Here is a 15,284-nt window from a genome sequence, read left to right as displayed (position 1 = left end):
TTATCAGGAGCCGCGAGCTGTCCGCGGCACAGACTTTACCATCTGCCCCCGAGCTGGATCTCTTAGTACATAATATTGTCTTGTGGGGCCCCCTGGCTGCTGGGCTGATTCAGGGGGTGACCTCCACGTTTGGGGTGGTTTTGGTTCTTTTAAAGCAGAAATGTTACTTTCCCGGAAAGATTTACATCTCCTACACAGAGAAGACAAACAAAAAAAAGGATCAGATACAGCTTCCACCACACACTGTGCACACAGGTGCCAGTACAGCTCACTCGTCCTCCACTCCCCGTATTGCTGGCGCCCGGAGCGGTGATCGCGGGATGGGGGGGTGTACATTTATGTATAAGGTACACACAGTGCTGACTATTTATAGAGCTGTAAAAACATTCAGTGTCACTTTTATTAATAACCCGCCAGGTGAGGAGCGCGCCGCGAGCGCAGCGAGAACCCAGCGACCAATCAGATTAGAGCAGCAACTGAATCCGATTATCCCGAGCTGGTGAGGCGCATGTGGGAGGGCCGTCCATCCATGACCCATCCTCGCCGACTTCCAGCAAGTCCCGTTTACATTTTAGAGTTCGGAAAGCGCATCCTGCGCGCGCATTCACGCAACGCATCCAAAAAGTGCCTTGCGCTTGCCTTGCAATTACTTGCTAATTGAACCCCAAATGAAGCCCGAAAAAGACTTAAAGGAGAACTATGAGACGAGTGAAAACCAATCAGCCTCATAGTTCTAGCCGGCCTGTGACAATTCAACTGTCACAGGTCGGCTCAGTAGATCGGGAAGTGAGCGAACGCATACCGTCGCTCGCTCACTTCTCGATCATCTCCCTGCAGAAAGCCATGACAGTCAGTCAGATTCCCCCTCCCCTCTCCCATTATCTAGCGCTGAGTAGAGGAACGGACGAGGGAGGGGGCTGGCACAGGTGGCTCGGCCTCTGGATAGGCAGAGCCAGCTGTCACTCACGCAGCTGGGTCGATCTCGACAGTATTGTTGGGATCTGTTCTGGGTGCGGTGGTCTCAGTATATCGCGGGCAATAGTTCGCTATATACTGAGCTTTGGGTCACGGGAGGAGGTTAGTATGTGTCCTCCTCTGACCCTGGGGAGAACTATGGGGAGAAACACCTCGTAGTTCTCTTTTAACTCCCGCACATGCACAGCGTGACTCTCCTGCAATAAAGAGCCCGCCTGCTCCCAATTTCTTACTCTTTAGGTTCAGTTCCCCTTTAAGAATCTCGGCGGAGGTGCCCTTGCAGGCAGCGAAGGTGACACCGTAATGTATTGAACGTTCACCCAAATTGCTACAGAGTCATTTTACAAATGACCTCGCGGGCGAGTAGTAGACTTCTGCTTACAAGGGCTAAACTGAACAGATTCTTAAAATAAAACTACTTACTCACCTGCTTTGGACTTCGCTGGCTTAAAAAAAATAAAAATGCAAAGCTGTGTGTGAGTGTGAGCTCTGTGGCCAAGAGAATTCTGGTTTTGTCCTAAGCCTTAGTTAGCACCGTTATGGGCTGAAATATAAAGCTGTACACTTGGTGGATGCACAGAACCACCACTAGATGGCGCTGGTGAGTATAGGAATTCCCTATACTCTTCAGCGCCATCTAGTGGCAATGTGCTGGCGAACATTGCGCAGAGCACACGGGCTGGCGAATGTTGCGCAGAGCACACGGGCTGGCGAGCGTTGCGCAGAGCACACGGGCTGGTGCATGTCGCCCATAACACACGGGCCCGTGAATGTTGCATATAACACACATGCTGATGGTGAACTCTGCGGTGCATTGTTTTATTGTGACTTTATTTCAATGACTCATTCAACTTTGTAATGCGATTTTGTGCATCAAATACACACCCCCATCTTTCCCCAAAGCGCAACCGACCATCGTTTCTGCTGCTCAACGCAAATCAATGCACCCGGTGTGAATGCGCTGCGGCACAATGAGCGATCGGTGGTATACTAGGATTTATTTTCCCTGAATTGTGGCAACGTTTTGGAGATTTTGGTGAAATGCGTCGATGGGGAAATGAAAGTGGTTTATTGCTGTATTGTGTAAAAGGAACAATGGGCTTTGAAATGTCTCCCGAGGGTAACAGGATCCCCTTTTCCTGGACCTGTTCTTGTGCCAAAAACATGACCCTTCAATATCCGTCATTTTATGGTTTATAACAGAAAGGGGAAAAAACAAAACACAGACAGCGGAAAAAAATTTAAAGCAAAAAGTACACAAAATAAATAAAGTACACAAAATCAAATAAACACAAAAAAGATTCAAAGAAAAATGAAAAAATAGAGCATTCAATTAAATTAACTTAATTACCTAAAATATACACCACGCCCCCTCTAAATACATCCCACCCCCTCTAAATACACCCTGCTCCCTCTAAATACACCCTGCCCACTCTAAATACACCCCATCACCTCTAAATACACCCCGCCCCCTCTAAATACACCCTGCTCCATCTAAATATACCCCCTCTAAATACACTCTACCCCCTTAAATAACCTCACCCCTTCTAAATATACCCCGTCCACTCTAAATACACTCCATTCCTTCTCAATACACCCCCTCTAAATACACCCTGCCCCCTCTAAATACACCCCATCCCCTCTAAATACACCTTGCTCCCTCTAAATACACCCCACCCCCTCTAAATACACCCTGCTCCCTCTAAATACACCCCACCCCCTCTAAATACACCTCACCCCCCCTACATAAGAAATAAAGAGCAGATCCTTCCTCCGCCATTACATCTATATAGCTTCTAATTTATTCCCAGGTCAGCTTCTGTCAATACATTATATGCACATCCGATACACAAGCGCATTTCACGCTCCGATATTATTTAAAGGTGATGCAAAAAGGACGCACATTAGCTTAGAATATAGAATCCGGCTCAGCAGGTTGAACAGACGCCGCAAGTCAGACTATAAGAAATGAATCAGTACAGAAATACACAGAATAAAGCTGAACTCCGGACAGAGAGCGAAGTGCTCAGATGAAATACATACATGAGAGCTGCTTCACCTGCCAAAGGATTTGTATTTATGTCCATCCAGTCCTGAGAGTTTCACATCACTGCCATACAGCACAGACCTTTCTTGCAGGGCAGGAGACCTGATTTTCTCTGCTGCTGTTCGGTGACACTTACAGATCTTGTCCCGCCCCCAGCTTGTGATTGGACAGTGGAAGGAGAAACAACAAGCGCAGAAGCTTATCTCTGTGTCAATCTGTTCTCTCCTATCAACATGCCCTGTGTACATCTTATTGGCTCCTTGTGCTGCTTCTCCCTCCCCCAGTCTGTGCTCTGCTGCACAGGGACTGCAAGAGGCCTGTACCAGGTCACATTCAGATACTTACACTGTTTAGAAATACATTGAATGATATATTAGTGATTACAGAGCTGAATTCATTTGTGTGTTTTATATCTGCCCGGAGTCACTCAGTACATTCTGAATACTATACAAAGGAAACTTACCCAGCACCCCGATGTAATGTGAGAGGGAAACCAGGTCCTGCATTTCAGGGGACAGGAAGTTCATTTCTTAGAGGGATCCCACCTGTATCAGGGGCAGAAATCGTGGCATATAAGTCCTGTGTATACAAATCACTGGTTATACCTGACGGGTCATCTGCTGACATTCAAGCCAGAGACAGAAGATTATCCAATGTACTCACAGCAGCACGCTCACTTCCTGAGGAGGCAGCACATTCCTTTCTTGTGACACTATCACTCTGTAGCACGCTCACTTCCTGTCCCATCATCACACTGCAGCACACTTACTTCCTGTCCAATAATTACTCTGCAACACACTCCCTTCCTGTCCCATCATCACGCTCACTTCCTGTCCCATCATCACTCCTCTGCAGCACGCTTACTTCGTGTCTCATCATCACACTGTAGCATGCTCACTTCCTGTGATGCCATCACACTGGAGCATGCTCACTTCCTGTGACACTCAGGATCTTGATTATCACACTCTGACATTGTGTATTATATTAAACCAGAGACTTCCTGTAGTAGCTCACTGCAGACTGGTCAGGATGACCATTGACATGGATTCTGGTTGGCCCGAAGTCCCCATTCACATCTTCACACTGCACATTCCGTGTAACACGTGTCCGCTGGGAAGTTGCCATTCAGAAAGCTTTACACTATTTCCCAACACACGCTGCCAATGGACATGCATTGCAGCAAAACACAACGCACAATGCTCTGCATTGCTGAACATGCTGCATGCACCTTTTTTGATGTCCCACAAAACTGCTACAGTGTGATGGGGCCTAAGAGAGCAAACAATAGAACTGAGGTATGACGATAACATCTCACCCATGTCCCCCAAATGTCTCATATGCCAAAAGAGTGCCCCAATATTAGAACAGAAATATGCCCCACCATATAAGTGAGTGGGTGGCTGTCCGGCATAGAAGTGAATGGGTGGCTGTCCGCCATAGAAGTGAATGGGTGGCTCTCCGCCTTAGAAGTGAATGGGTGGCTGTCCGCCATAGAAGTGAATGGGTGGCTGTCCGCCATAGAAGTGAATGGGTGGCTGTCTGCCGTAGACAAGAATGGGTGGCTGTCCGCCATAGAAGTGAGTGGGTGGCTGTCCGCCATAGAAGTGAATGGGTGGCTCTCTGCCATAGAAGTGAATGGGTGGCTGTCTGCCATAGAAGTGAATGGGTGTCTGTCTGCCATAGAAGTGAATGGTTGGCTCTCCGCCATAGAAGTGAGTGGGTGGCTGTCCGCCATAGAAGTGAATGGGTGGCTGTCTGCCGTAGAAGTGAATGGGTGGCTGTCCGCCATAGAAGTGAGTGGGTGGCTTTCCGCCATAGAAGTGAATGGGTGGCTGTCTGCCATAGAAGTGAATGGGTGGCTCTCCGTCATAGAAGTGAATGGGTGGCTCTCCGTCATAGAAGTGAATGGGTGGCTCTCCGTCATAGAAGTGAATGGGTGGCTCTCCGTCATAGAAGTGAATGGGTGGCTCTCCGTCATAGAAGTGAATGGGTGGCTCTCCGTCATAGAAGTGAATGGGTGGCTCTCCGTCATAGAAGTGAATGGGTGGCTCTCCGTCATAGAAGTGAATGGGTGGCTCTCCGTCATAGAAGTGAATGGGTGGCTCTCCGTCATAGAAGTGAATGGGTGGCTCTCCGTCATAGAAGTGAATGGGTGGCTCTCCGTCATAGAAGTGAATGGGTGGCTCTCCGTCATAGAAGTGAATGGGTGGCTCTCCGTCATAGAAGTGAATGGGTGGCTCTCCGTCATAGAAGTGAATGGGTGGCTCTCCGTCATAGAAGTGAATGGGTGGCTCTCCGTCATAGAAGTGAATGGGTGGCTCTCCGTCATAGAAGTGAATGGGTGGCTCTCCGTCATAGAAGTGAATGGGTGGCTCTCCGTCATAGAAGTGAATGGGTGGCTCTCCGTCATAGAAGTGAATGGGTGGCTCTCCGTCATAGAAGTGAATGGGTGGCTCTCCGTCATAGAAGTGAATGGGTGGCTCTCCGTCATAGAAGTGAATGGGTGGCTCTCCGTCATAGAAGTGAATGGGTGGCTCTCCGTCATAGAAGTGAATGGGTGGCTCTCCGTCATAGAAGTGAATGGGTGGCTCTCCGTCATAGAAGTGAATGGGTGGCTCTCCGTCATAGAAGTGAATGGGTGGCTCTCCGTCATAGAAGTGAATGGGTGGCTCTCCGTCATAGAAGTGAATGGGTGGCTCTCCGTCATAGAAGTGAATGGGTGGCTCTCCGTCATAGAAGTGAATGGGTGGCTCTCCGTCATAGAAGTGAATGGGTGGCTCTCCGTCATAGAAGTGAATGGGTGGCTCTCCGTCATAGAAGTGAATGGGTGGCTCTCCGTCATAGAAGTGAATGGGTGGCTCTCCGTCATAGAAGTGAATGGGTGGCTCTCCGTCATAGAAGTGAATGGGTGGCTCTCCGTCATAGAAGTGAATGGGTGGCTCTCCGTCATAGAAGTGAATGGGTGGCTCTCCGTCATAGAAGTGAATGGGTGGCTCTCCGTCATAGAAGTGAATGGGTGGCTCTCCGTCATAGAAGTGAATGGGTGGCTCTCCGTCATAGAAGTGAATGGGTGGCTCTCCGTCATAGAAGTGAATGGGTGGCTCTCCGTCATAGAAGTGAATGGGTGGCTCTCCGTCATAGAAGTGAATGGGTGGCTCTCCGTCATAGAAGTGAATGGGTGGCTGTCTGCCATAGAAGTGAATGTGTAGCTGTCCACCATAGAAGTGAATGTGTAGCTGTCCGCCATAGAAGTGAATGGGTTATCTGACTGAATTTGTCCAAGGGTCCCTACACTTGGGGGGGTGTCCCATCGACATCAGGGCATTTTTCCTACCACTCATCACCAATGCCAGGGGAAATTTTGTTATGTCTTTGCTAATGCCGGGTTAATAACACTGCTTGGGATTTGGGTGAAGCAGAGACAGCTCAGTAAGTTGGGAGCACACTGGATTTCTGTCAGAGCAACGGGTATTTTTCTGTACTTGCAGCACTTTTCAAGAGACAAAACTTGAGGAAATACATGTACCGCACAGACGTGCTGAGTATTTTGTTTTGCCCTGACATTCACTATACTTCAAGCCCAATATTCAGGGCTACGTAGTCAGGGAGCACTGCGCACACCGCACATCACCTGAGCATGGAGGTGTCCCTCTAGAGTCTAAAGTTTGGGAGGAATGGTCTTACCTGATCACAGAGCACAGTCCCCTCTGCATGCACAGTATGGGGAGCAGTCAGCCGGCTCCAGGAATACGGCAACAATGTATCACTTACAGACCATGTGATGTGACCTGGAGAGGCCCCAGATTTAAAGGGACAGTCCAATACAGCTCACAGATGATGGGACATGACGGGGTACACTACAGCAGATGTCTGCAACCTTCTCTACATGAACAGACACCCGGCGTGCCAGTGGAAATAGAACATTATAGGCTTCTTGTTTTTAGTTTTTGCACTCATGCTGATACTGATAATGGCAGGTTCATTTAGCATGTAATAATTAATGAGTTTAATTTGCCATTAGCAGTACAATGAGTGCAAAAACTAACACGCAGAGACATGTTCAGATCTCAGATCAGCCCTACTGCTTGCACTATAAACCTCAGATTAACCCCTAATGCATTGCACATCAGGCTTCAGATCTGTCCCCAATGCATGCCTTTCAGAACTCAGATCAACTCCAATGCATGCCTTTCAGAACTCAGATCAACTCCAATGCATGCCTTTCAGAACTCAGATCAACTCCAATGCATGCACTTCAACACCCCACCACCACCCTGTTCACACCTTGCATACACCCCACACATTGCGTTTGTCTTGTGACCATGAATCATGTTTGCAGCATTTGCCGTACATCAGCTCATTCTTTTCAATGGGCTACTGCATGCCCGACAAACGCAGCAAAGAAGCTCATGCAGCATTTTCAGCTGTCAGCCTCACACCTTTTTCTGACCATGTGTTTGTGTGCATTTGTCGCATGTGAATGCACAGGCAAAAACATGTGTTTTGCAGGCAGCGTTTGGGGTGTCATTAAGAAGTAATGGCACCGCAAGTGTGTTGCACATTTTAAACGCATTGCATGCGCAAATGCCTGCCAATGCATGTGCTGTGGCCCACATTCACACAACGCCAAAGTGTGAACAGAGCATTAGGAGGGTAGGGTACTGGTGTAGGTGTGCAGACGGGTTTCTGGTGTGGACGGGTGACTGGTCTTGTCTCCGCCCCCTCCTCTAATAAAGACTGGTCACTGCTGCTCTCTTTCCTTGTGCAGGGTGACTGGTCTTGTCTCCGCCCCCTCCTCTAATAAAGACCGGTCACTGCTGCTCTCTTTCCTTGTGCAGGGTGACTGGTCTTGTCTCCGCCCCTTCCTGTAATAAAGACCGCTCACTGCTGCTCTCTTTCCTTGTGCAAGGTGACTGGTCTGGTCTCCGCCCCCTCCTGTAATAAAGACCGCTCACTGCTGCTCTCTCACCTTGTACAGAGTGATTGGTCTCGTCTCCGCCCCCCTCCTGTAGTTTCCTGCAGTGGGCCCCTCCCACAGCTCTGCTCTTTGCACAGGCTAGGCGATAATGTCACAGCTACATTTACAATGTAACATCTGCGTCTGCAAAGGCATTTGGTGCTCACAAAATTGATTTACTTTCTTTGTGGCTGTTGAGAAATAAAGTTCAATGAGAATTTTTGTTCCCGGGGTTCAGCTTTAATGTGGCATTCAGATATGTGAGGCTCCGAGTTTATTTCATCTATTGCGGTGCTGCTTTATATACAGGTGAAACTCGAATAATTAGAATATCGTGCAAAAGTAATTGCAGTAAGTACTGCAAAAGGGGCCCAAACCAAGTACTGAGTACATATGCATGCTTGTACTTTTCAGAGGTCCGATATTGTTCTATGTACAATCCTTGTTTTATTGATTGCATGTAATAATCTACTTTTTTGAGGTTGTGGATTTGGGGTTCTTGGGGTTTTCATGAGCTGTAAGCCATAATCATCACAATGATGACAAATCACGGCTTGAATTATCTTGCTTTGCATGTAATGAGTCTATCTCATATATTAGTTTCACCTTTTAAGTTGCATTAGTGAAATAAATGAACTTTGCACGATATTCTAATTATTCGAGTTTCACCTGTATATGCTTTTATATATACTGTGGTGTCCCGTCATGTCCATCCTCACCAGCAGTGTCACGGAACAATGGCAGTCAGATGTACGTCCTGTTATACATAATGTATATATAATAATGGGCAGCGTTACAATGCAAGAAAAGGCGAATAGTTTAATTTAACGAGTATCGTAAGTGGGCACGCGGCGTTCCGAGTCCTCAGGGATGGGGGGTGGGGTCTGTCATTATTTATTTTTGCGGCCAGCTATGAGTTCCATTTTAAGGGCCCATTCACACCACATCCAGATCATCTCCAGACCAGATTGTTTCCGGACCCAAAATGCATCCTAATGTATGCCTATGCTATTTCTGGTCCCTGTTCACACCAGCGCAGTCCGTTCCAGACCAGACCCAGGGATCCCAACCTGAAAAAAGTAATTTCAGGGAGGTGCCCTTCTTATTTCAGGGAGGTGCCCTCTAAACCCCCCCAATCCAGGAGTGCACCCCCCTGAAATGATGGCAGATAGTAAAGAAGCTATTGCTTCCCGTGCTATCTGCTGTTTTTTTAATGTATTCTGACAGCTGCTGCTGTCAGAATACATAATAAATAAATAATAATATTTAAAAAAACAGCATTGGAATGAGTAGCTAGATTTCTATTGGCTATTTCAATTTGCAATATCCAATAGCAAGCTGCCTGTTGCACCTGTCCACTGCTGCTGTCAATCAGCAGAGAGAGGACCTGATGGAGAACTTCAGGTCCACTTCTGCTGATTGACAGCAGCAGTAGGCAGGTGCAATAGCTACTCTGCTATTGGATATTGCAAATTCAAATAGCCAATAGAAATCTAGCTATTCATTTCTATGCTTTTTTTTCTTATTTCACTCTGACGGCGGCCGGCGGCTTCGATATCAGAGTAAAAAACAAAAAATACAGACAGCAGGGAAAGGTTTACTCTGCTGGATCGAGTAAACCATTCCGGGAGAAAGTGTCTCTCTCCCGGGCGGGCGGGAGCCGCTTTTTAATAGCAGGAGACTTCCGGAACGTCCGGGAGAGTTGGGATGTCTGCCAGACCAAAAAAAATACGGCATGTCTCATTTTGTCTGGTCTAGAATTCACTGGAACGCATGGAAACGCATCAAAAATGCATACAAATGCATGCAAACGCACCTGAAAGCCCATTTTAAGCTAAAGCAAACAAAAAAAACAGCTCCAAAACGCGGCAAAATCGCAATGCCCCGCGTTCCAGATCTGGTCCACAAAATGGTGTGAACCTGGCCTAAGTCCAGCAGCTCCCCGTAACATGACAGGTACACTTCAGCAGCAATCCTAACGTGAACCCCCCTGGCTTAGCCATGTGCAGTCAAAGAGCAGGTCAGGATAAGCAAATGGCATCTGCTACTGCTGAGATGTGTCACCATGACTGCCATCCTTCCTTCCATACCTGGTGAGTCACTGAGCTGAGACAAACCTGTGTCAAGTGACTTCACTGGCTGCATGCTGCTGATAGATAAACAATGAGATACGCTCACAGATAACAGCCTCATAAACCTTCATAGAGCCAATCTGCAGCAGCAGCAGCTCCCATTGTGACCCTTTCACTCTGCCCGGTCTTCTCTCCTTTGTGACACAGCTGCCATGATAACACTTGCATCGCTTCACCCTTTGATATTATAATTAGGGATGAGCGGAGCGAACTGATGTCCTCGCAATATTACCAACTGCCAGGAAATTCCGGCAAAGCAGAAACTGTCCATTTCACTCTAAAACTGGCTTGGAAAGAAAAAAAATATCATTTTTTTGTTCTAATTTGAGAGTTTTGGGGGTTTTTAGGTAAATGTATTTAAATCTGAAGATGAATGTGCTGATATTTTGCCTTCCCTGGTTCTTCCCTTTCACCTCATCAACATAATAAAGAAATACAACCTTTCATTTCTCATTACTTACCTTATGTGATGTCATGTGATGTCATCACTGGGTCTACGAGCTTCTCTGTGCAATGTAGGCAGATCATAGTTGGTGGGAGGGGCCGGCAGGGTGCTGAATGTAGCTTCACATCACAGCATTCATATATCCAATCAGATGTGCCCGTGCTCTCTCTTGGGTCTCTCCTGGCATTCATATATCCAATCAGATGTGCCCGTGCTCTCTCTTGGGTCTCTCCTGGCATTCATATATCCAATCAGATGTGCCTGTGCTCTCTCTTGGGTCTCTCCTGGCATTCATATATCCAATCAGATGTGCCTGTGCTCTCTCTTGGGTCTCTCCTGGCATTCATATATCCAATCAGATGTGCCCGTGCTCTCCCTTGGGCGCCTGCTGGCATTCATACATCCAATCAGATGTGACCGTGCTCTCCCTTGGGCGCCTGCTGGCATTCATACATCCAATCAGATGTGACCGTGCTCTCCCTTGGGTGCCTGCTGGCATTCATACATCCAATCACATGTGGCCGTGCTCTCCCTTGGGTCTCTACTGACATTTATATATCCAATCAGATGTGCCCGTGCTCTCTCATGTGCGCTGATGGCATTCATATATCCAATAAGATGTGGTCATCTTCTCTCTGGGCCGCCATCGTTCATATATCTGATCGCATGCAGCCGCCTCCTCTCTGAGCACCTGCTGGCGTTCAAGTACCCACACGTCCTGATATGTGTGAGCGAAAGTCATCACATCTGTTTTACGCATCCACTCAATCCGCTCATTAATCCTAAACCATTTTAATGGATTACAGGCTGGATTACAGGCCGGGATTCAGCAGAGTAATTAAGGAACATAACGCACAACTCATCCAGCCCTCATCATATTTTCGCAGTGGTATCATATTAAAAGCCCGGGTGTCTGCGTGTGGGGATGCATATACAGTAGAATATGAGCACTGGGCAAGCTTCCACGGCACGTTCCAGCACTCCCATAAATGTATCCAGCCTCTCTAAGGCCTTGTTCACACCAAGCGCGGAGCAGGTGCAGAGCAGTTACAGACCGGAGCAAAACTGCGTCCAATGTATTCCAATGGTATTTTTAGCTCCAGTTCACATCGCAGTGTTCCGTTCCAGAGCAGATCCAGAGCAGGTAAATAAAACTGCAGCAGGCTCTATTTTACCAGCTCTGGAACGCATGCAAATGCATCAAAAACGCCTGGAACGCACTGAAAGCCCATTTTAAACGTTAATTTTTTTTTTTTACCAAAAACGGCCCGGCAAAAAACGCGGCACAACCCACTGCACTGCAGATCTGCTCTGCATTTGGTGTGAACAAGGCCTTAAACCTCTTGATAGTTAAAGGAGAACTATGGGGTTAGGGCTTTTCCCCATAGTTCTCCTAAGGGTAATGGGAGGACACAAACTAGCGTCCTCCCGTCACCCTAAGCTCAGTATACCGAGCGACGCAGCTGAAACGGATCCCGACAATTATGTCTGGATCCACCCAGCTGTGTGAGTGACAGCTGGCTCTGCCTATCTAGAGGCAGAGCCAGCTGTACCCGCCCCCCCCCGCCAGTCAGAGCTGAGCGAACGCCGGTATATGTTCTCTCACTTCCCGATCTACTGAGCCGACCTGTGACAGTCTCATTGTCACAGGTCGGCTAGAACTATGAGGTGAGTGGAAATCACTCACCTCATAGTTCTCCTTTAACAGATACAGATTTGTGTATTTCCTGCATGATGGTAGGCAGACAACTCAAGGCAAGCAAGAATTCAAAATGGCTCATGCCAGCAAGGTACTGGATAGTTCGAAGTCTGCAGATAATAAGAGCAGTAGTGTGTAGTTCATATTGTATCTCCTTATTGCTTCTCTTGCCCATAAAAATTAAGTTTTATCACCTTTGTATTGTTTGAAAAGACACTTATAGAAGCTGCAATTTCCCTGCAGGCTCCTCGGCCTAAATAAAACAATACAGGAAAGCCAAAGATAGAATGAACAAGGAGCATGTAACCTGATCAGGGAACTCCCCTACTCCTCGCAATTGACTGGCCTCCATACTGAGATGAACCTTCCCCCTTCTCCCCCTCTGCTCCCTTTACATTCTATCACTGCTGGTTGGAGAGACGTCAGAAGGTGCTCCTAGTCAGGTGCCAGATTTCCCACAAGGCCAACCAAGGCCCGGCCTTGGGGCAGCAGGGAGTAGAGGGGCAGCAGGGGTGTGGAATTCCTATCTGCTGACGCCTGGGACATGCAGTTCCGGGCATCGGGCGGGTAGTTGTTTTCTACATTTAGCTCTGTTTTGGACAAGCAGGGCTAAATGTACAGCTGGGAAGCCGCCGCTTGTTTTGTACAAGTGATCTCGGTGATGTCGCTTGCATACAGGGGGACGCATTGAGGAACCTGACATTCGGGCACCAGAGAGAGTAAATCTGGTCCTGCCCCTAGTGATTAGGATAAGTATAGGAAGATGAGAGCTGATTTTACAGATACAGCTGAGAAAAACAAATAGTTGCAATGTGATAATTATACATGATCAGATTTTTAAAGGTCTTCTCTTGTTTGTTATCTCCACAGCAAACGCCGGTGAAGCAGTCGTTCAGCAAGTCGCTGTGCCGAGAGTCCCACTGGAAATGCCTACTTCTGTCTCTTCTGATCTACAGCTGCATGGGTGCCATGACCTGGTGTCACGTTACCAAGGTCACCCGCTTGACCTTTGACAGCGCCTACAAAGGCAACTCCATGATGTATCATGACAGCCCCTGCTCCAATGGCTACGTCTACATCCCCCTGGCCTTCCTGGTCATGCTGTACATCGTCTACCTGGTGGAATGTTGGCACTGCTACACGCGCAATGAGATGCAATATAAGGTGGACCTGGAGAGCGTGCAGGAGCGCGTGCAGAGAATGCAGCAGGCCACACCGTGCATCTGGTGGAAGGCCATCAGCTACCACTACGTACGCCGAACTCGGCAGGTGACCCGTTACCGAAATGGAGACGCCTACACCACGACCCAGGTCTACCATGAGCGAGTCAACACCCACGTGGCGGAATCGGAATTTGACTACAATAATTGCGGAGCGAAGGATGTCTCCAAAGAGCTGACGGGCCTCGACAGCTATCCGGTCACACGGCTGCGCTTTACGAAGTGCTTTAGCTTTGCAAACGTGGAGTCTGAGAACTCCTACCTGACCCAGAGGGCTCGATTCTTTACAGAGAACGAGGGCCTGGATGATTACATGGAAGCTCGGGAGGGAATGCACTTAAAAAACGTGGACTTCAAGGAATACATGGTTGCATTTTCTGACCCGGACAACCTTCCGTGGTACGTCTCCCACTATGTGTTCTGGGTGGCTGCTCTGCTAACGCTCTCCTGGCCACTAAGAGTCTTGAATGAGTACCGTACATCGTGTGTCCATTATCACGTGGAGAAGCTGTTTGGCTTTGACTTCACGCCGGTGACGCCAGCTGATGACCGGACCTTGTGCCGGAGAATGCCACGGGTCAACACCATTGATAGCACCGAGCTGGAGTGGCACATACGGTCCAACCAGCAGCTGGTACCCAGCTACTCTGAAGCTGTTCTCATGGATCTGGTGGGCATCTCTACTAGCTATTCTACCTGCCAATATACCCAAGGTTATCGCCAGAACTGTGACAGGTGCCATCGTACAATCAGCAGCTCCTCCATTTTCTCTCGCAGCGCTCTCAGCATATGTAACGGCAGCCCCAGGATTCCATTCAGCAGCAGCCGCTTCTCCCTGGGGCGCCTGTATGGATCCCGTCGGAGCTGCCTGTGGCAGAGCCGCAGCGAGAGCCTCAATGAGCAGGGCTGTCCCACCGAGCAGACGAGGCTCTCCAGCCAGGTAACAGTGGAAGAGGAGGAACCACCTCCGTACCAAGATGCCCTCTATTTCCCTATCCTCATTGTCCACCGCAATGAAGGCTGCACAAATCACGACCACCGACGCCTCCACCGCAACGGTTCTTGTGTAGAAACCTCACTGTGATAGATCCAGAAACACATTGAAAATAAAATATTGTGTTATAATCACAAAACACAAAGGGGATTACTTCATTGTGACGGTCATGAGGAGCCCAGTACCATGCAAAAATACCAATGGCATATCAAAAATGCCAACGGATCATGGCATCAACGAAGCACAGGTGCTAAAAGAGGATCTTGAGGAAGCTGCCAAACATGCAGGTAAAGGAAGGAGTGTGGATGAGACACATGAGGACATTTATACACTATGACTTTGACGGAATGAGCCATAACGGTCCTGTACAATGTCCGCAGTGATGTACAAAGCCAAGAACCAAACCACGAACCACTGGAGGACAACGGTGACCAACAAAAGTTCTTCAAACGGATCGTATCTACTATAGTCTGGATGAGGGTTGAATGTGGCACCAGGTGGACATTACAGGACTGGATATTTGATATTCAGTAGCAGAAAATTAGGCAATAGTTCATCCATTAGTTAGCACTTCCTGTCCATCCACGGATCATCTCCCATGGTGTTTAGTCATGTTCTCGGGGAAAGGTCTGCCCTTGATGGTCACCAGTAAGCAGTACATGGAATTGCGTGCAAGGAACTGGACTCCAGAAAGTGGAGACACTAAACTCAGCATTTCTCTCTGACGAATGTGTAACACGTCCATTACCGATGGTAATGGAGGCGTCTTTGGGCCACTGGAGGCCAATTAGCGGGATGAAGGCTGGTGGGATTAA

General features: G+C 48.1%; 1 protein-coding gene across 1 annotated transcript in view; it reads left to right on the top strand.

Moving 5' to 3' along the window:
* TMEM151B (transmembrane protein 151B) overlaps positions 1–14,599 on the top strand; it is a 17,040-nt gene extending 2,441 nt beyond the window's left edge. The window contains exon 2 of the mRNA XM_018572110.1: positions 13,126–14,599. Within this exon, the coding sequence (XP_018427612.1) occupies positions 13,126–14,559 (1,434 nt within the window). The 3' untranslated portion in view covers positions 14,560–14,599. The remainder of the gene's footprint in view (positions 1–13,125) is intronic.
* Positions 14,600–15,284: the final 685 nt, after the last annotated feature.

This window comes from Nanorana parkeri, unplaced genomic scaffold, assembly GCF_000935625.1.
Source record: "Nanorana parkeri isolate BGI_ZX_2015 unplaced genomic scaffold, ASM93562v1 scaffold1940, whole genome shotgun sequence".
NCBI classification, from domain to species: domain Eukaryota; kingdom Metazoa; phylum Chordata; class Amphibia; order Anura; family Dicroglossidae; genus Nanorana; species Nanorana parkeri.
This window is presented reverse-complemented; position numbering and strand designations above follow the sequence as displayed.